General features: G+C 39.5%; 1 protein-coding gene across 3 annotated transcripts in view; it reads right to left on the reverse strand.

The window, feature by feature from the left end:
- Window positions 1–12,294: 12,294 nt before the first annotated feature.
- The window catches only part of KLHL15 (kelch like family member 15), a 30,000-nt gene continuing 19,286 nt past the window's right edge, over window positions 12,295–23,008 (reverse strand). For all 3 annotated transcript variants that reach the window (XM_082610583.1, XM_082610581.1, XM_082610582.1), the window contains one exon: window positions 12,295–16,241. In XM_082610583.1, coding sequence (XP_082466709.1) covers window positions 15,132–16,241 — 1,110 coding nt within the window. In that variant the 3' untranslated portion in view covers window positions 12,295–15,131. The remainder of the gene's footprint in view (window positions 16,242–23,008) is intronic.

Raw genomic sequence — 23,008 nt, forward strand, 5'->3', positions numbered from 1 at the left:
CTTATAGCACAGTGGTTAACAGCTCTGGTCAGACTGCCTCGGTTTGTGTCCTGGCTCTTCACCTTACCCTGGATGTGCGACCTTGGGCAAGTTACTCGACCTCTCTAATCCTTACTGTCGTCATCTGTAAAGTGGGGCAGCTCCTAGACCTCCCTGTCGTGGACCCTTTGGATTTGTTAGCCAAACCATCCTTCCTCTCTTTTATTTGTCTATTTTTTCTCACTCTAACCTGTTAGTTCTGGGACGTCTAATCATAGTGCCCTCAGCCCCTGGCCAAGGATCTTCCTCCCTCCTCTTGGCCACCGTGGTGGATCCAAGGGCAAGCACAGAACATAAAGACAACCGGTGTCCTTCTGTGGTGAAACCAGAAGAGGGACCCTGCCTTTCTTCTGGGGCAACTGAGCTGGGACAACGTGAGCCCGGAGCTGCGTGTGCCGCTCTGGGGGAAGCCTGCCTGCTCCCACGCGGAATGAGAGAGCTGAGGCAGCTGGAGAGCACAGGGATCCTGACAAGATCGTCCGAGTTTCTGAATCCAGTCCACTGAAAGGCCCGCACCGCCACTTTACTGGAATGCTATGAGGGTTAAATGAGAGCGTCCACGGAAAGCACCGAGTGGCGTGTGGAACTCCAGGTGAGCCCTCGGTTAATGATGACTTGTTTTCTCCTGCCGTAATGATCACAGGGTTTTTCCCCCTTGTTAAAAGTTGTTGCCAACTGTGTCTGCGTGTAGGTAGTTCATTTTCCCTGAAGTGTGGCAAGTTCTTGCAGTCTGCAGGTACAGATCTTCCTCAAGCTTAGGAAGACCATTTTCTCAGAGACCTTTCATTGCACGTCTTGGCTGGGAACAGCGAGTACCTGGGTGCTGGTGCTCCCTCTCTGTTCTCCGTATCGATCGATCGTCTCTCTCTCTCTCTCTCTCTCTCTCTCTCTCTCTCTCTCTCTCGTCGTTCTCTCCTCCACCTCTGCCTGATGAGCTCCGGGGGGCGTGCACGCGGGGGACAGTGTTAATCCCGAGAGCGCTTGACTCCTTCCTTGTTCTACCCCCAACCCTCCTGGGCCACAGAAGGCCTGGGAGGACGAAGCCCCTGGCTGCCTTGAGGCAGCCCCTTTATCCGGAGGGGTCCCCGGGACGATGGGCTTCGGCCATTTCCCGGGCCAGGGCCTCTGTCCTTCTAGCAGCAGTGCTGGCAGGTACCTGCCATACGCGACTTCTGAGTGCAGACTTCAGGCAGAGTCGGGGGAGGAGCGGCGGCTCTGCAGGATCCCACAGACCACTGCTGCACAGGCCTAGCCTGGGCGCTCAGAGGAAATGCAGAATCTCAGGCACCATTCAGGACCCACTGCATCCCAAGGAGCGTTTCTCACAACATCCCCAGGCGATTTGTGTGCCCATTAACCTCTGAGAAGCTTTGCTCCAGAGCACAGGCCACTTTAACCCTTTTGTTCATGATCCTTTTTTTTTTTTTCTTTTTTTGGTCTACTCACAAAGCCGTTCTTTACAGCAAAAACCTTCCCAGACTTTATCACCAGACCAGATCACGTCATGTTCTCTTTATTGCTTACTTCATCTTCATGTGAATTTTCCCTTAATGTAATGTTATTATCATAGAGTGGGGGCTCCATTGCCAGGGACTAGGAGTCTTATATGCACAGTCCACACTTCACTGAAACTTTAACTTTACTAGGTCGGATTCCTGCTGTGTCCTTGGCTCGCCTCACCTTGCCATAATGTGTCAGCAGCTTCTGTTTTGTTCTTCTCTCCATAAGAGCTCAATGATTTGAATACTTTCTCCTGGAGTTTAGAAAGGTAACTAATTTGTTTCTACTCACTAACCGTGATACATTTTCTTTCTCCAGCACTGGATCAATATTGCCCACCCAACAGTAACAAAATATTAATGGCTAACATTGGTTACCACACACCATTGACATGGTTAATCTCATTGCAACTCCATCAGGTAGGTTCAAATATTCCCATTTTTTGGATGAGTTGGAATTGGGATCTTTCTCTCTCTCTTTAAGATACTTCCATTCTCATGACAAAATATTATGTGTACTATAATGGGTATATAGAAATTCAATATACAATTTTGTCTACTTCTGTGTACCTCTGCATATTTCCATCAGGAAAAGGTACGTAAAAGCAAAATAAATAAGTACTGTCTGTAACAGTGGATGACTGTCCAATGTATCTCTCCAGCTCTGACCTCTCTTCTAAGCTTCATCTAGATTTATATCTAGGGACTTTTTTGACCTTTACACTTGTGAACACCTCACAAGCATTTGAGACCTGATGGGACTGAACCTGCACTCCCGCTACTTCCTCCCCAAATCGCTCTTCTACCCATCCTTCCCACTGTAATTTATGGCATCATCATGTGTCCTGTACTCAAGATGGTCCCCTCTCCAGCACCTCTTGTACCCAACCCATCACCAAGTTCTGTCAGTTGTAACCTCCAGAGGATGTCCCAACCATTCGCTTCTCTGTCTGCAGTGTCAGCCACCACTGTTTTCCAAGTCATCATCACCCTTCACACTTCCCTGACCCACTCAGTGAGAGTCCCAGCTCCATCCTTATTGCCATCTGGGGACCAGACGAACCTTTAAAATATAAATCACATCGGCCACTTATTTAGAACCCTTCAATGACTTCCCATTTCCCTTAGAATAAAATACAAACTCCTCACCCAGACTTAGGTGGCCTTGTGTGATCTGGCCCTAGTACCTCTCCCATCACATCTTGCACCACATTTCCCACCTTCCTCTCCTCAGTCCTCTTTTAGTCTCTCTGCTGCCCCACATGCTTTTTTGCTGCAGAGCTACACACCCCTGCCCACTCTCTATTTTTCGATCTTCTCTTACTCATCCTTTATATCTCCAGCTATATAGTCCTTCTTTAGAGAGACCTTTCCTAAACACCCAGTCAGAACTGGCTTCTCCTGAGTAATCTTTATAGTGCCAATTGTGGCAGCCATCACAATTTGCAATTACATGTTAACTTGTGTTTAAGGGTTTAATGGCTGCCTCTCGTACTCTGAAGATAGAGAATATGAAAGCCTTTAGATCCTAGCACCTAGCACAGTGACTGGCACATAATAGGTGTTCATGAAGCATGTGGTGAAGAACTGAATCTCCTTGTCATTTTCTTCTGCACTCTGGGAAAGCATCTCAAAGATGTCTTTCATGTGAGCAGGTGAATTTTCTACCACTTCCTTTCTATTCTTTACTGACTTCATATGGATTTTAATTCTCTTGCTGCCTTTGGAATTTTCTTAGTCTTTGAGTCAACTACCTTTTCGTCTTTTGCTCTTCATCTTCCTGTGACCTTTTGCTCCTCACGCACAGAGGTTATGATTACTTGCAATCTTTTGAAGATGCCAAGTAGTGTGACTTCCTTCTTCTGGACCTGAAAGCAAATAATTTCCCACAAATATTTCCTTTCTCTGAGTCTTCCAACTACTTCTCTTATCCCATAGTCTTTGTTTGTAAACCCCAACTTGTTTTTTCACCCAACTTCTTTTTTCACTTAAGTCATAAACAAATAAGGGAAGACCCTTCCAGACTCAGTGGGTCAACAGAATGCATGGGTTGCCTTTAGTCTCAACTTCTATCTGTTTGGGTAGCGGTTCCATCCCTTTGATACATCTGTAGTTGGAAAGTGGGTGAGTTGATGAGCACAGCTTCCAGTCCACATTTCAGCTTCTAATAGGCTCTCATTGCACCTGTTGAATTCTGGTGATTATTGCCCTCCTCTCATTGTCTCCTTCTCTGGTACTGGAAGCCAGTGGCAGTAAGTGAAACTGTTCTTCCTATGTCTGTGGTCGCCTACACTGAGTGAGTAATGGGGGAGGATATGCTTTATACCACGGCCACTTGGTCCTTACTTCCTGCCTAGTTGATTGCTGGGCTTGTTCTGTCTCAATGTGAAAATGTAAAAAGACAGTTGGGTAGACTGAGCGGTGGGGATGGGGGCCGGAGGGGTCAGAGGGCGCTGGTGGGGGTGAGGGGTTTCAAGGCAAGGGGCAAAACTCAGGAACAAAACTGCCTCACTTACAGTGTAGCTCCTTGGAATCAAGAGAATTGAATGCCCAGTTCTCTGGCTAGTAAAAGTCCGAATCTCTGAGTCAGGACGCAGTTGGTGGAGCAATAACAATATACCTTAAAAAATATGTATTTCTCCACTTGCTCTCTTTCATGAAGGGAAGCCTGAGTATTCCATAATGTGAAGTATGGATCTATTTTTCTCAGTCTAACTCCATCTGCCTTAAAATTATTTTCAGGGCTGCTCACAATTTTATATTATGTTGCCTGTCAATCTTTCATTATTTTAATGGGTTTTTATTCTTTTCTGTAAGGTCATGGGATATTAGTGAAAAGTTGTGAGGAGTTTCACTGGAGGACTGTAATATCCAATTTTTCTCTTATCCGCTTTCAACAAAGAACTCTGTAGATCCACAGAATATTCATGAATATGATTTTTTTTCTTAACATCTGCTCCCATAGCTCTGTCAGTGAGGAATTCATCATTCCCAAAGCATTCCATATGCTTTTCCACTCTGCATTTACCCATGCAATTTCCCCTGGCACAAATCCTCTTCATTTTTTGGCCTCTAGCAATTCAAGAACAGGATGTTTCGATCCTCCTCTTCTTTTGAGCCGAGGACACTGTGACTCCATGTTTGTGAGTACAAACATTCTAATCAGAATCATGCCAACATTGATGAAATTTAATGAAGAACATATTTTCCTGAGCAAATTCAGATCAATTTAATTCCTTGATATCATTTTTCTGTATAATGCAGGTAAAATGTTTCTAGTATATATTTAAATTTATTTGCTTTTATTTTACTAATTATTTTCATCTGGAAAATTCTTGTTTATAAAAATGTCACCATGGAGACCTCTTTTAAAATTTGTCCCAATAGGGCTTCCCTGGTGGCGCAGTGGTTGAGAGTCCACCTGCCGATGCAGGGGACACGGGTTCGTGGCCCGGTCTGGGAAGATCCCACGTGCCGCGGAGCGGCTGCGCCCGTGAGCCATGGCCACTGAGCCTGCGCGTCCGGAGCCTGTGCTCCACAACGGAGAGGCCACAACAGTGAGAGGCCCGCGTACCGCAAAAAAAAAAAAAAAAAAAAAAAATTGTCCCAATAAAAAAATTTAACCTCTTACAAGTGAGTTTACTTTTATGGCAATTTTGTCTACCAATTTCCTGAGATGCAAATTTTGTGGCCCTGAATTTTGCCAAGACGTGATTCTTCTGATAGTTTTGAGCCAATAACAAATGTAGAAGATAGTAGTGGTGACCCTCCCCATACTCCCTTGGCACTCACCCTTCAGTATACCTGCAACTCCCCACCTGAGGGCTTTCTCTCAGCCAGACACCCCAGGCCAGAAGTGCTGGGGGGTTAATGTGCCTGGGAGTAACCCTGAGCCAATGACGGACAGCAGTTGGAGGATAAATATCCTTAGCTTCCTTGTCCTCTGGTGAGATGACTCAGGTGAGTTCTACAGTTTTTCCCAGTACGCCGGGGAAAGGGGTGGGATTGACCCCCAGTGAAAAACTGCTTGCTGATATACTCTTTACTGGCTCATCCCCAGCCCTGTCTTATTTCCCACCTCCCTACTGATGCTTTCTGGAGTGACCTCTTAGATCATTCTAACACTCTCATTCTAGTCTCAGATGGAGTCAGCTTCCAGGGAGCCCAACCTAAGATTACAAATATAATTGTATAAAGTTTTTGCCATTGTCAGTTATATTGTGTTGATTATTTTTATGGAGTCTAAATTTTCCATGGTTGGTGTTTTTTTTTTAATTCCCAGAGATAAAAAAAATTTTTTAATGAGTTAAAATAAATGAGCCCCTAAATAAAAATGAGCCATTTTTTCATCTTAACAAATTTTACTAGGTGCTATTCTATGTTGATTATTTCTACCAGAACTAGAATCTACTTGAATAGAAAACTGATAGATTGGATCTGGGTGCATGCCTGGGTCAGAACCTCCTGCCTCATGTGACATCCTGTGCTTTTTTGCACATCCTTTCTTAAAAAGCCTTTTTCATATTCTCCACCTAGAGAAATCCAACTTAATCTCCATGACCAAGTAGAAATGCCAATTCCTCCATGAACCTTTTACTGATTCTCATCAATAGTAACTATAACTCTGAGCTCCCACAGCATTCCTGTTTTTCCTTCTACTTGGCACCTTGTCTTAAGTGATTTTTAGGTGTTTCTGTTTCCTCATTAGATTGAGAGCAAAGTAGATCTTTTCTTTCACTCCCACTAGCACCCACATAGCAGGTATTTAATAAAAGTTTGAACGTATGTTTTCATTACAGAAGATGGAACCCTACAAAGAAAATTCTCATAATCCAGATCTAAGGAGAATGCTATTTAGGGTTTCTTTTGAATCTGTAATGTATAACACGCTTTTCTCAATATTTTGTCTCTCAAATATATTTGATTCTTAATCATTTTGTTACATTAGTATATTTTCCATCCCTTTTTCTCTAAATTGTTTTATTTGCTTTCCGTATTTAATGAAATGTGATGATATGATTTTTAATAATTGCCAATAATTAAAGATACCTAGTCATCATTTGAAATACTATACTGAAGAGTGACAAAGCATAGTTGAAGAATCCTTCAAAATCCATCATAAAACACCAAAATATCATTGAAAAATGCATAAATGACATGAACAGGAATTCATAGAACATATATGACAAATAGACGTGAAAATTACTCAACACTCACTATAATCAAAGAAATAGTAATTAAAATACAATTTTCATCTATTAAATTGCTAATTTATTTATTTCTAAGTACAGGGTATGGTCATAGAGAAACTCAAATTCACTGCTGATGTGAGTTTAATATTGTACAACTTTCCTGGAACTTAACCTAGCAATATTTGTCAGGGACTTCAGTTCATTTTTTAATTCCATCTTACAAAACTACATTTAGGAAACAACTGTAAGTCTGGAACATATCAAATGAAAGAAATTTTTTAAATGTAGTATAGGAACAAGAGGGGCATGGTTAGATAAATTACGGTACAGCCATATTATGGAACACTAGGCAATCACTACAAATATTTTCAAAGAAATTTTAATGACTTGTGAAATTGTTTCTAATAAAATTTTATGTGGAATACAGGGTACAAATACAGGATACAAAACTAATCTCACTCATCTCCATAACACTCTGATCCCCAAGACAGCTTTCTATTGACTCCTAGGTATGAGTCACTTTCCTGTTTCTTAGCATGTCTCACAATTTTTCATTAGAAATTTAGATAATATATTGTAGCAACTCTGGATCCTGTGGGGTTGTTTTGCTGTTTTTTTGGTTTGTTGTGTTTGTTTAGTGACTTGCCTGGAGGAATTGTGGTGGCTATTCCCCGCCCCCCTCCCCCACCCAGGTACAACCACTGATGTCTCAGCTCACTTTTTTTTTTTTTTAACTCTTGTTTTTATTTTTAAACTGGGATGCCCAGGGATCACCGGAGTCATCACAGCTTTGTGGTCAGCCAGTGATTGGTCAGAAGTTACACTTAAACACCTTGAGCCAGTAAAGCTTCTGCCCTTTGCTGAGCAATCTGTGTGTGGCCTGGGGAATGCATTCGAAGTCTCTGCAGTTTCCAAGTCTATTACAGCTTTTACTTTCTGTGTTTGCAAGGCCTCACATCCAGCCAGGGACAAGTGGCTTGCTAGGGCCCTCTTAGGTCTCCCCTTAGTTACACACAGCCTTGTCCATGAGCACAGCTTCCTAGACCACCAGGGTTAAAGTAAATATCTCATTCACAAGATCTCCTGGTCTGTCCACTAGTCTATTGCTAAACCCAATCACTATTGAGACCTCAGGCTAGCTGCAGTGTCGGCCACACTGACACATGGGATTCTCCACACTCCATTCCAAAGAAAGGCAGACCCCTCCAATGGCCCTGGTAGAATTTCCATGCCACAGAGCTGGGGGACAAGGAGTTAGGATGAGAACAGCCCCAGGCTAAAACATCAGACTCCCACTGTTCTTACTGAGGTTCAGTACATTTTCTTGAATAAGTGCTTCTCAAGTTGTTGGATGCCTTTGGTCAATTTCCAGAGTCTTTACATTTTTTTTGACAAGATTGTTCACTTTTATCATTGTTTTTTAGGGAGAGGATTTGCTGAGCTCCTTAGTTGGCCATTCTGGAAGTCCTGCTCCTTAAATCATACAAGTTGTACAAATTAATTACACAAACTTATCTTACTCCTGGGGGGAGAAGGTGGGACCTTCCTTGGGATGTGAAATCCCCAGGGTAATGTTGCCTTGGCAAGATTTTCACTTCAAGCCTGGAAGCTAACTGGAGCTGCAGGAGTTAAGTCCTACTTTGTAAACCAGAGTGCCTGAATCAGTGGTCCTCTGTGCTTGTTTTCTTTCGGTTACTCCTTAGCCAGGCTTTCTCAAGAGCATTCATGGATCATATACATTCCATGAAAAAAAGAGCTCCCTGGTCAAATGTTTGATTTACACCTAGCTAAACGAAATCAAATGAATTTACATAAGGACTTCTCACAGCCTTTTAACATGCTGTTTGAGATTCTCTGAGAAACGATATGTAGGGTTTCCTCAAATTATCGTGACCACTGAACACTATCCCCCCCCCCCAGAGCATTTCAGGGGATTAATGACCTGCAAAACACCCTTTGGTCTTGTTTCATTTGACATTTTTAGCCTGGGTCAGAAATACTGGATATTAAGGGAAGAGCTATCTGTTGACAACTGTGATAGCTGTATGCATCAACCTTTTAGACATAGGAGCGATGGTGGTGGAAACTGAATGGAGGGAAATTCCTCTGGGAGGTCAATTTTGGCAGACAATCTAGCTCTCTAATACAGCTGCCCCTCCTCACCAGGAGTATTTCATTGGTGATCTTCCAAGTTTCTGGGTTCTATTTTTATTAAGGCAGACTTATCATGTGCCAGACATTAAGTCAGACTCTTGGAAAATAAAAAGACAGCATCTGTCCTCAATGAGTACAGTTAAAGGTAAGGTAAAGAAGACATTTATAATCAAGTTTTAGAGGAGGTGGGGTCTAGGTATCCACAAGGTGCTATGGTAAGACCAAGGGGGCATTTAAAAAAGATGACAAAGGCCATGATGCCCAGGCTGGTTCTTGAAGGCCAAGAAAGGGTTAGCCAGGAAAAGAGGGACAGATCATGTGTGAAGGCAGAGAGGCTGGAGAGAACATGGCATGTTCAGGGAACTCCCAGCAGCTTGCATAGCTAGAGAATAGGGCACAGGAGAGACTGAACAGGTATGAAGGGCATGCTAGGTTTGAATCTTATTCTCATGGTGAAGGGGGATTATTAAATGCTGTTGAATCTCAGGATCAGATTTACCTTTTGAAAGGTCACTCTGCAAGCAGTGTAGAAAATGGATTGTGGAGGTAGAAGATCAGAGAGAAAGCTCCACGAGGCCAGTATGGATGGCAAGGTGAGGGCAGTTGAGAGTTTAAAGTGATAGGAGTGGGTGAAGTAAGACGTTGGGGTGAAGCAGGAGAGAGGCAATGGTAGCGCCACATAATAATACATGGAATACAGGACAAGGGGCAGGTTTGGGGGGGAGAAGATAATGTACCGAGGTTTGCACTCGTTCAGTTTGAGATTCCGATAAAACATGTGAGAGATGTTCAGAAGATGGTTGGAACTCTGGGTTGAGAAATAGAGATTTAACAGGTATCAGAATAAAAGTGGTAGGTGAAGCCATAGATGTGGGTGAAACTGGACAGGGAATGTATAGACTGAGAAAAAAGCAGAGACAAAAACCCTGAGGAACTATATTATCTCCCTCTTCCAAATGCCTACAGAATCTTTTTGTAACTCATATAGCAATAAACATTTAGCTCAGTGCCTATTATGTACAAAAAGTATCATGCTAGATATGAGGGTACAAAGAGGAATAAAAGAAGGTCCCTTCATCCAAGGAGACTATGTTCTAATTGTGGAAGGAATTACACCCAACTAGTATGCAAAATGAAATGAAATAAGAGCTATAAATGTGTTGAGCATAGAAGAGGCAATTAATTCAATGGAAGAGATAAAACATGTTTCAGGAGAGGAGGAGAGCATTTGAGTCGGGCTTTGCAAAATAAGTGGACTTTGCAAGCAGGGAAGGGGAAACAAGGCAAGCGATTTGAAGCTGGAAATTAGCAAAGATCACAACAGAATAGAGTGCTGGAAGTGATAGAAAGAGGTGGGAAAGGTGGCTTGAGGCCAGGATCCAGGGAATCCTGTCCAGGTTTCTCAGGAGTCCATTTTAAAGAAGGCACACATGTGCCTAAATATATCCAAGTGCTTGTGTTGCAACAGATTCATTTCTACCGGATTCCCTAATTTCAGAAATGCCTTTAAGAACAATGAATCAAAAATGCTAAAGGAAATCTAAAAATCACCAAACTAAGGCTTGAGGGCTTATAAATGCTTTTTCTCAGTTCTCTATTTCCATTCTGCAAAACTCTGTTAGTGGAACTTTAATTACTTGGCTTCACTATAAAATTTCCATTGCATGTAAGTGTAAATAATTTCACTCAAATGCTCTCATTTCAATCTGTGGCTGAAAGCATCGGTAGAAATTACATTTTTGTGGCACTTCCTTGGCACGTTGAAGGAAAACAAAATGTATACTGTTAATCAAGTCATGAGCGACTTTGAAAGTGATAGATTATATCAAGATAGTAAATAATAAGAGATGAAGTATATTTTAAAGATTAAAAATATTTTATTTAAACTTTTCTTCATAAACACTTTTAACATTTTTTTCAATTCAAAAACAGAATGGATAGCATAAACATGTTTTGAATAGATTATATTCACGGCTTGGGAAAAATTACCTGACAAAAATGTAAAGGCTTCCAAAACAGGTATAAAAGGCAAACCTTAAATTATTCTAAGATTTTTAAATCGGCCCTAGGATTATTTGACTACTGGCCCAAAATGTACCTAAAGGTCAAAATATTTTTTCTATAGACAAAATATGCCCAAGGGGTATAGGGCATATACAAGTTAGATAGAAAATAACCTCTCTGATCACCTCACTGGAACATTCCTTCAGAAAGCAAACACCTAATCCTTACTGATATACTGATTAATAAGGTTTTTAATGTAGTTGTTCCCAAAGATGTAAAAAGAAAATCTAAGAACATTAAGGAGGAACAAACAAAGCTGATGGCATTCTCTCAATGTTACTCGTGTAATATTGAAGTTATACTGGTATACTGAAAGGAAACGACTTCCATGAGTTTACCTATTCCAGTCTATGTCTATTGAATATTTGACTTTATAAACTCTTGATAAACTAATTTTTCAGAACTTTCATTTTTAAGATAAATCTCTTTTTAGAAGATATTTATCCCCAAACCAACTCTAATCTGATAGAATGCATGATCCCTAAAAATGTTCAGAGTACAAAAAAAAAATGTATAATAGGCAAACAGGAAAAATGGCACTAGCAGTTTTACTGCCATATAGCCCTCATTTATATCTAATTTACACTATTATCTATGTTGTGTTTTACTTCAGTCTAAAATTTTAAATTACGTATTCTCAAAAGAGCTAGTCTTTTCTGAGAGATAGCTTATAAACTGAAATAACAAATTATATTATAAACTGAAATGTTATGACCTACAACCACATATACATATATAAAAATAGTCCCACTGAACGTCTGACATGTTTAGATAATGCAGCTCAAATAATTTGTTATAAAATATTTTAAAGCTTAGTTTCATGTAATTAAGACAAAACCATTTTTACCACTTCTGCCCACACAAATGTGTGTGTCCTTTCCTATGACTCGAGCAGGCTTCCCAGAATGAGGTGTCCAAAGGTGCTGCTTTAGAAAAGATAAGTGAAGGGCTCAGTCAATATTTCACAAGTTATAGTAACACTCACGCAGAGTAATGAGGACACAGAGAAAGCTGTCTCAAGAAAAGCTAATAATTCTATTAATTAAGCTTTACTTTTTAAAAACCAGTAGTATTTCTTCCAATACAAAACCTTCAACGTGAGAATCTTGAATTTTATGAAAAGGTTGTAGTGCAAGGATTTTCTTTAAGCAGATTAAAATAAAAACTTATGTCAAAGACATGGAAGAGAACAAACTTTCTAATTAAGATGCAATTAACAAAAATCAGCTATTTTTGTAAAGTCTGGCATTTAAAATGTAAAGTGAAAATTAACACACAAAGATCACAGCAATTACACTGTATAGTTTTAAATCTTACTGAATTTTTAAAAAGCTATTTTGAGCACATATAATGTATATAAACAAAAATGGTTCCAAATGAAGCACACAAAAAATAAACTTGAAAAAAATTCTATGAAAAATTTTTCCATAGTTTAGTATAACAAAAATAAATCTCTTTCAGCAATTAAACCATAATTTTAAAAGGGAATGTACGTTAATCATGGATTTAAAATAACCTAAATTAGCACTACATATAAACAGAAGAGTTTTCTCATACATTCAGAACCCAAGCAATAACAACTATTCTTAAAGCTCAAAACTGATTACAGCTAACATCAGGTCAGACATGACTTACGTGTGAAGCTAAACCCAGAGTTAGTTCAAGTTAAAAGATTTCACAAATTTTCCAAAACATGAACTTTGATCTTGGCCTTGTGTTTTTACAATGAAGACCAAGAATATTCAATTGTTTGCCCAGATCTTACTTTAACTAGGACTACGAAGTCATATCTAAGCAATTAAAGAGAACCACCACTGGAGTGTAAAAGCCTGATAGGGTACCCTGTCTCGGTCTTTTCCAGCAAAAGACAACAATGAGGAAAATAATGAAGACGTTACTGTTATTTTCTTTAAAGCAAGATGGCACACATATAAAACACTAAGCCAACTAATATATTAGAAAAAGAATTAAATGGCTAATCTAGCTCCTAGTTTTCAAAAATAAAACGACTAAAAATGATTTTTAAGATGTAGAAAAAGACTTTTACCCATATTACCATGGGAAACGTGATACTGAATTTCATTTTTAGAAACTGAAAGTAAATGAAAGGACAACTTAATAAAAAATTAAGTCTCATATACAAAAGAATATTAACTAGATTTCTAAAGCCAATCCCAATGTTTCGCTTTTTTAAAAACTACTTATGTACCTGACTGTTTCTAGCCTCCAGTTGTAGAGTTTTAAAATCAGGTTTTTTTCATAATTGTCTATTTTAATTGCAAAACTGAAACAAGTCTTCACATTTCCATGACTTCACTCTTCCATTTCATATTCAGTGGTGGCAGCAGCAAAAAAAAAAAAAAAAAAAAGTGAAACTAGAAAATTTATACAACAGCCATATAGAAGGCATTGCAATATTGCACCAATATCCTAAGGTCTGGCAAGTTTTGCCAGTGTAGATCTAGACTGTATCATATATAGAGTCTACTCAGAAGAAAATGGCATCAATTTGCATGATCCACTCCCTGGTTATTCTTGCTTAATTTTGACAACTATATGTTTTTTCTTCGAGTTTAAAGAGTTGAAAGGTGCGGCTAATCCTAAAACACTTATTATAAATGCTTTGAAACAGTTATTCTTGATCCATTCTGAACTTTGAGGTTACTATCCTTCATGCTAGTAGCTTTCAGTAAATAAAACAAAAGCTGAGGGCTTACATCCCCAGTGCCACTAAATATTTTGTACTAAATAAACAAGTAGATATGACCAGTTAAGATTATAATTCTACTCCTTACCTCTAAGTCAAAACTGAGCTCAAATTTTCCACAAGTTGCTACTTTCCATTCAATAACAGATGCAGCAGCCTTATTGAATGTAAAGAACGGGAGTTGCACTTACTTTTAAGGGGCCTTTATTTAGGACTCTGGTATTACCTAAATTCTCTTTAAAAGTGCTTGCACGCTGCAGGGCCAGGGCTTGTCATATACCACTCCAATTCTCACTAAAAACAGGGTAACATTAAACAGACTGCAAAGAAAAACATTTTCAAAAAGAAGACATACATCGATAAGCAACATTAACGTTTACTTTTGAAAATAAAACATAAAATGTTAGTTTTCAGGGCTTCCCTGGTGGCTCAGTGGTTGAGAGTCCGCCTGCCGATGCAGGGGACACGGGTTCGTGCCCCGGTCCGGGAAGATCCCACATGCCGCGGAGCGGCTGGGCCCGTGAGCCATGGCCGCTGAGCCTGCGCGTCCGGAGCCTCTGCTCCGCAACGGGAGAGGGCACAACGGTGAGAGGCCCGCGTACCGCAAAAAAAAAAAAAAAAAAAAAAAGTTAGTTTTCATAAAACCATACATGTTTCAGGAATATAAGCAGTTTGAATATTACTGAATCAGTATGGACTGAAGATAGGCTACTCTGATACCAAACGAGGACTCCAGTTATTTTAACTTTCTAAAAATGTTAATACATGAAAAGACATTACATCTAGAATACAAGAAGTATGGCAAACCGTGTGTGCAAGTGCACTAGCTTAAAAATATAGAATCCTAACCACGCATAAAAGGGGATGTGCCTTATATATTCATAAGATGTAAGCCAGTATGGATATGCATTCACTAACACAATGCAGATAAGAGAAGGCAGCTTAGAAATAGTGTTCTGAATATAAAAAAGTTAAATTTATAGAAAATTTATATTTTTGCATTTTCAGCAAAAAGCCATGCAAAAAGGTCAAGAGTGTTAAACTTAAAAAATAAAATCAAAGTCTAACAGACTGCAATACACCGAAATAAATGTTCAAAAAGATTTCAGATAGAGATAGGAACTGAAATTACATCCAGTGACACTTATCAGGTCTTCTCTTAGAAGATGCATGACTCCTACACTGACATTTGAAAGAAATGTTTAAAGCATAACATCAACTTCCCAGATAAGTGAATCGTTCTATTAAACTGCTTCTGGAAGTAGTTTCAAGAGCTAGTGCTTAGAATTGACTTATTGCATGAGTTTGAGGCCACTAAAAAGAAAAAAAAGGATGTGAGAACAGAATGAAATTATTTTTATATATTAGACCAATGGCTTTGATAGCAAAACTAGTGAGGTTTTTCTTATGTTTCTTAATTAACTACTTTGTCTCAAACATTTTTTGTTTGGCTTTTTTGAAGGGAGAAAGATGCCATTAATTGCAACGTCTGACCTCGTCCAGTATATATTCTGGAAAATGCAGGTTGCATACTTGTAAACCATCCAGCTTGCAGGGCATCCGCGGGTACTCATCTTCCTTCCATTTGTTTTCATCCGGATCAAAAGTGAGAATAGAATCGCTGTAATGACCATTGTAGCAAAGACCTCCAAGAACCATTATCTGTTTGTCCAGCACAGTCACACCATGGCCACTTCTACCAATTGGCATGGACGCCAAGATGGTCCACTGATCAGTCTCTGGGTTGTACACTTCTGTGGAAGGGCATCCCTGAGACTCAAAAGAGGCCCTCAAGATCACACAGACACCACCGAAGACATAAAGCTTGCCGTTGTAAGAAATCATCTTGTGAAAGCATCTAGCGTAATTCATTTTGCTCTTATTCTCCCAACAGTTGGTAACTACTTGAGTTCTCCTGGTCCGCTGTTCTATGGTCCCTTCTTTACTGGGGTCAAACACGCACACTTGTTTGGAGGTGGAAGATGAGGTGATTCCACCAGTGATAAACAACTTGTTATTGAGCACTGTCCCCTCATGTCCATATTTGTTAACTGGATAAGGATCCACAAATTCCCACTTATCATTCGTGATATCATATCTCTCTGTTGAATAGAAAGTCTCATCTCTGGTTCTGCCTGCTACAGCGTAAATAAACTTTCCAATAACACCAACTGCAAATTCTGAACGTGGTACAGACATGTCTGCCATCCGGAGCCAAGAGTTTTGTCTCGGGTCATACCTGAACACTTTGGAAGAAGCATGGAATTCGCCATCTGGGCCCAGTTCTTCCCCACCCAACAAGAACACGAAGTTATTCACGATAGCAAGGCAGTCCGGACGCAGAGGTACTTGTGGGCCCTCCAGTTCCCACCAGACTCTTGGTTTCTTTAAGAGAAGTATTTTACTGTTAACCATGCTATGTCCAATCATGCCTCGGAATACTGTAGTTTGGGGTTTGGCAGAGCGGATGCGGCTTGATTTCATGTCCAACAGAGGCTGCTGGTGAACGTTCTGAAAGTAATTCAAGGCTTGATCAACTTCATAGCGCAGCTGTCGGGAGTATCTATAAAATTCTGATGTCTTAACCTAAGAATACAAGTAAAATAATTTAACAACAAAAACAAAAAACAAAAACAAAACATCAATGGCAAACAAAATATCAAAGCCTACTAAGATGATTAGCTTATGATTTTAAGCTACTTTACTAAAACTGATTTCCTGTTAAGATCACATACTTTCTTTTTATTGTTTTTTTTACACAGCTTTTATCATATTTGTTTTTGTAATTTGTATTTGTACTAATTTATGCACATTCCCAATCTTTTTAAAAGTAAACAAGTTATTTTCCAGGCACAAGCTAAATTCCTCTAACAAAAAAATGTATTAATCATCTAATATATGTCGGGACCTGGGCTACAAACGATGGCTATATGAGGACAAGTAGAGGTTTCACAGTAGAGGAAACGTTGGCCTTGCTTTTCTTAACCACAAGGAACACTGTAAGAACACCCATGGCTGAATAATTTGGGGAATTAAGTTAGTGAGTTAGTAAAAATTTAAATACACACAAAATTCTCAGTTGGTTTTTGACATAAAAACTTGGTCTGCGGGGCTTCCCTGGTGGCACAGTGGTTGAGAATCTGCCTGCCGATGCAGGGGACACAGGTTCGTGCCCCGGTCCGGGAAGATCCCACATGCCGCGGAGTGGCTGGGCCCGTGAGCCATGGCCGCTGAGCCTGCGTGTCCGGAGCCTGTGCTCCGCAACGGGAGAGGCCCGCGTACCACCAAAACAACAACAACAACAACAACAACAAAAAACTTGGTCTGATATCATTAACTCCTATAGTAATAATTCAGTTGACAAGAAAAGGTCAAACTTTTTCCTTTTTTTGCGGGGGGTTGGAACTACCGAATTATAATGACTGCTAACATCTTATGAAGCACTTTTAAGTATCATGCTAACTTCTGTGGGGAGATTAAAAAAAAAAGAGTATAAGATGTGGTCCATTTCCTCAAAGAACTTAGAGTATATTTCAGGAAATGAAAACAAATACACATCTACCAGTTTTAAGTAAATGAGGCAATTGACAGTTAGGTATGAAGCTGTATAGCACATCTGTGAGTGCTACGAACTTTAGATACAGAACATATCAAACTGGTCCAAAACATTCAAGGGATGTTTTGCGAAAGAGGTAGGAAGTTGGAAACCAAGCAGAAACAGCCCGTATCATAATGACAAGGGTGAGATAAGAGGGCTAGGACTTGGATGGTTACCATTTGGATCCTGTAGAGATAAAATCGACAGATTTTATACTTTTTCTCTTTATTGAAATTGTTCACTATTATTATTTGCTGTGGTTTCTTTCACAGTTATTTTGCTAGGAAGAATTAGATTGTATGTCCAATCATTGTGATCATATGATTAATTCTTTGTATTAAGAACAATTATACTATCTTTTCTCTTAGAGGGGCCATTAGGCTAACAAATTAAATATTTAAGTGCCTACTGTGCACAGCCAGTAGTCTGACGGCTACACAGGTTTTGAAGTCACAGAATCAGCATAGTAATTAAGCACCACATCAAGCAGCCCAGTATGGTGATTAAGAATTCGATTTAGGAAATATCTGACTTTGCCACTCACAAGCTGTGTGATTTGGGGCAAGTGACTCAGTATCTTTAAGCCAGTTTCCTCATCTGTATTACTGGGACAGTAGCACCTACACCTCATAACCCTAAGGTAGGAGACAGGCAAGATAATCCTACGCGGAAAGGACTTAGTATGGTGCCTGTCATGTGGCAGTGCAGGAAAAATCACAGCTGTTATTAGCTATTATTACTGACCAGGGGACATCTGTGGAAGTGTCACTCAATTTACATTAATGCATCTGATGATGTGCGTTTGTTTGTGTAAATATTAAGTCTTCCAGAAAGTAGAGGAGAAATGAGAAAAACTGTTACTTTGTATCTAATCCTCACCAGAAAAGCATGACTGATGACATGCAAGTAGGAGGAAGCTTTAGAGGAAGCAGCCATGTTGTCTGGAGATCAAGAAAGAAAGGAAGGGGAATGCTGCCCATAATGGATAGGCAGATTTCAAGATTTTCAAAGGAAAAATAGGATCAATTCCAAGATCAGAAACTGTGTAAAGAAGCTCGAGAAGGCTTGGAGGCTCTCAAAAGCATAATGCTGACTGCATAATTGCAAAACATACTGATGAGGGGAAGAAAGGGGGAAAGTATCTAAAAAATCTGATGTGCTGCAGAGAGCTTTCTGGAATTCGGATGTTAAAAAACCACTTACGACAGATGGTAAAAAACAGGCACATAAAACAAGTATTATAAAGAGTGAAATGGAGCTGTAAGAATATTGTGAACAAAGCTAAAGCCTAAGGGGGAACTGTGACTTTACAAAGTGCCAGATAGTGAATAAATGGCATTTTAGAGGTTAAAGTAAAAAAAAAGTAGAGGAAAAAGTGAATTCCCCCCTGGATGAGGTGGTTAATGTAATATTAATAAAGATAAAGAGAAACAGCCTCCTATCTTATTTCCATTCTTGGCTAAGAATATTATATTCTTTCCAATCTGAAGATCAAACACAATAACTAAGAAAAAACTTAAATCCAAGATGGCTGAGAAAAAAGAAAAACCAGCTAGATATTCACACCGAGTTCAAGTCATCTGATCTCACAAATCACGTCCTGGGATCCTAGGAGCCTTCACAGATAAGGCTGCTTAACTGCTTTCTGTAATCTGTGTGGAATCATGAAGGATGGCAGAGGACTAGAAACCAGACAGACTTCCGAACTAAGACTGCTTAGCTTGAGCCTGATCCTGCATTGTTCAAAACTAGTTAGCACTTGCATGTAAGAAAGCACTACAAACTAGGAGGCAACACAGACTCACCAAGTAATGCCAAGACTGACCATTTCTGGTTTAATTTTTGATGATGTAACAACACTGCTAGAGAATGAGAGAACCTATGACTTCAGCAAAGTAATCAACAAAGCTTAGTCATAAAGAAAACAGAAACACTAGGGACCCATGAACCACCTGAAATTGCAACAGTAATTATGTTAATGCATTTGGGGGGGGAGGGGGGAAGTCCAAAGCTTTTATCAGATGTTCCAGGGATCCACAAACTCCAAATGTAAAGCTTTAACTGACTCTATCCTCACTACGAACCAACAATGTGATATGACAGTCTTAAGAACTAATAAAATCATGGACTGAATTAGACAGTCCCACCCTCTCTGTTCAGGTGAAACCACAACTAAGACACTGTTCAATTCCACCAGTGTACTTTAGACAACAAAGTGGATCATGTCGAGAAGACAGCAAAGAGATCCAAATCACAGGAAGAGTGGTCAAACAGATGAAGAATGTTTCAATCCAAGAGAAGACTCAGGAGAGAAAGATGGCAACTGTTTTCAGGACCAATAAGTAGAAGGTAAGAGAGAGACTTTAGGCCAATATAAGGAAAAGCTTTGCAATTAGGACTGACAACATAATGGATGTTCACTGCATTATTATTTGTAAGAGCACAAACACTGGGCACAACTCACATATCTATTAATATTAAATTGGTTGACCAAACTCTGGTATATAACATGCAATCATTAAAAGGAATGATATTAATCCACATGCAGTAACAGACATTCAAAATGTCAAAATGACAAAACCTGCAGTACTGTATATATAATACTCAAAAAATAAAAATGGACTGTTTTGCACAGTCAGCAGTATATGCAGGGGAAAAATGTATATAATACGTGTACAACATATAGTTACCAGTGAGCTCTTGAGGGGCTTGCCCTTTTTAGATTCGAAATAGGTCTGTACTGGGCTTTTCTACAAGGACTACAGTAAAAAGGGTACGGGTACATGTTCCCAAAGTGAAGAACTGTCTACTTCTGGAGTCTAGCATCCTGCCACTGAAGGTAGTCCAGGTGTGGCCACCTATCAGGATGGCTGGAGAGGAATTCCAGCATCACACGAGGACTAGGCAGAATGGCCTATAATGGCTTTCCACCTTCCAACCCCAGGTTCTTGCAGATCACGTCAAACTGGGCCAGCTTAATGGCTTCCTAGAGTCACTTCCTAGTCTTTCCTTTTTTTTGTATACCCAATCTTTGGTCCCTTTGTCCTCTCCCTATTCATTCTATTGTGCTCCTTTGATATTTGGGTTCCAATGAGTTTACAAGAATCATTTCAGCACTATGTTGAAGTCCCAGTCAAAGCTGCATCTTTACCTGATCTGTTCTACCTCTAAGCCCACAATAATGGAAGTTGTGCCTTTTGAGATAGCTATTATACCCTAAGAGATATTCTAACCAAAGAAATTTAGCTCCTACTTCTCTCTGCCAAGGCTAGAAGTTCTAGACCTACCTTGCCTTTTTCCAGGGCTACTTATTGCTGCAATTTTCCTCTAAAACCACACAATATCAATAAGCATAACTAGCTTCTCCTTTCATGATAAGAACAGAAAATTAATGAATCTGTGATAATCCTGGACAAAGTAATTACAGATACACTCTGCTTTAAAACAAAAAGTGTAGGGCCAAAAGCTTCTTTGTGAATGGAATCACTTAAAATGCATTAATGAAGGGAGCTATCCAAAAAGAAACGTGTGGCTCATTTTTTCACAGAGAAAGCACTTCTCTCATCATTTGCTCCTCATATAACAGTTTAACTATCTGTGTATCAGGCTCTTTCAAAAGAAAGATACGGAAAGAATGACATTTCTTTCATGTTCTGAATTACTTTCCTTATCCTTTCTAGGATTTAAAAAGCTGTCTTACGTTAAAACTTGGAAAGATTATCACTTTTCTTGCTTTGATACTTAAAAAAATTGTATTATGGGGCTTCCCTGGTGGCGCAGTGGTTGAGAGTCCGCCTGCCGATGCAGGGGACACGGGTTCGTGCCCCAGTCCGGGAAGATTCCACATGCCGCGGCACGGCGAGGCCCGTGAGCCATGGCCGCTGAGCCTGCGTGTCCAGAGCCTGTGCTCCGCAACGGGAGAGGCCACAACAGTGAGAGGCCCGCGTACCGCAAAAAAAAAAAGAAAAAAAAATTGTATTATGAAAAGCATTTTGAAGTGAAAGTATTTACTACCTCTTAAAAACAGTGATCTGAAAATTTTAAATTGGCCATTTCCTCCTCTAATCTTTTGGTTTAATGAAATTGTGTGCATGCACATATGCATGTAGAGAAAATGTGAGAATTAATAATTTTGAATGTGATTCCTCTAAATATGTTTATTAAGTCAAAGAAATAATAGCTAGCCATTAGCACTGGGTAAAAATTCCATGATTCTCTTCTGTCAAAATGTTATATAATCCACTTACTAAATTTTTAACTTTTAAAGGTAATTTGTTTATACAGCTCTTAATTTTGAAAGAATTAAAATGAAGCAGGCAATATAATTAAAACAGGCACTTCCATAGAGCTTACTACCTTTATTCGATTAAAAATCTACAATTTAAAAGTATCTACTAAAACAGGCTATAGTTTAAAAAATTATTTTAGGCTTTCAGCCAGCCAATTTAAGGTACTATCAGCTGTTTCACCTTTCAAAAGGATTTTTTAAATGCCCAATATACTAAACCAAAGAAACAAAAGGCCTTTTATTAGTTTATCCAGTTGTAGGGAGGTGAGAGGGGTGAGAACTGAGGGTCAGAATAATCTCTGAACTCAAGATCCCAGGTCTTAGACTTGGCACTGTCCCCAAGTCACTGTGTGACCATGGAGCCTCCAGTTTAGGTATTTTCCCTTTATAAAAGGAGTAAGTTGCATGAACAGACATCTCTCTGGCCCTCCTACATCCAAAACTGCTAACCTAATTTTTGCAATGGTGAGTATAAGGTGTCATGTGGAAGGAAGACTGAGTCCTGGCTGTCAGTTTTATCATCCTTCCTCCATGATTCAGTATTCTCAAAAAAAATACCCAGAAATAAAGCAGTTACTGTCATGGAGCTTTAGTGCGAAAACAAATTATGTCTTTGGGAACCACAGCTACACTTGATATTAATTTTGATATTCAGTAAAATGTGGAAGTCTTTATATGTTTTACTGCAAAAGCATCTACCCTGATATCAGAGGCTTACTTATAAAATCATGCTCAGAACTGAAGCTTGTATTGATTTATGTGACACAAAAAAAGCTAGTTACAAAGTGCCTTTAATTAATCCCTTTGTCCTGAAAAACTGAATAATGACCAGGGATAAGGCTATTTAAAAAAATTAGTTCCTGTTAAGCACAAATCCTCTCAATAACACTATAATTGCAGTCAAATACCAAACAGTTAAAACAAATTTGAAAAAGGATTTACACATCCTGTCTTCTCCAGGTAGGCAAGAGTCTGAAGTACTGACAGCTTCAGAAGGCAAGTGACCAGGGCAAATGGGGGAAAGGGAAAGGACTCCCTCAGGACGATCTTCTTATACGAGTTTCAGCACAATTTGGTGAGTCCTCTATCCCTTCAACTTTTCTATAGATAGTGAAAAACATTTAACTCAAAAATAAACGTGCTTCATATGTAGGAAATAAACTTACGGTTACCAAGGGGGGCGGGTGGGAGGGATAAACTGGGAGATTGGGACTGACATATACACACACTACTATATATAAAATAGATAACGAGTAAGAACCTACTGTATAGTACAGGGAACTCTACTCAATACTCTGTAATGACCTATATGGGAATAGAATCTAAAAAACAGTGGATATATGTGTATGTGTAACTGATTCACTTTGCTGTACAGCAGAAACTAACACAACATTGTAAATCAACTATACTCCAATAAAAAATAATTATAAATAAATAAATAAATGTGCTTAGGGAATTCCCTGGGGG

This window comes from Mesoplodon mirus (assembly GCF_964341445.2).
Source record: "Mesoplodon mirus genome assembly, chromosome: X".
Lineage (NCBI taxonomy): Eukaryota > Metazoa > Chordata > Mammalia > Artiodactyla > Ziphiidae > Mesoplodon > Mesoplodon mirus.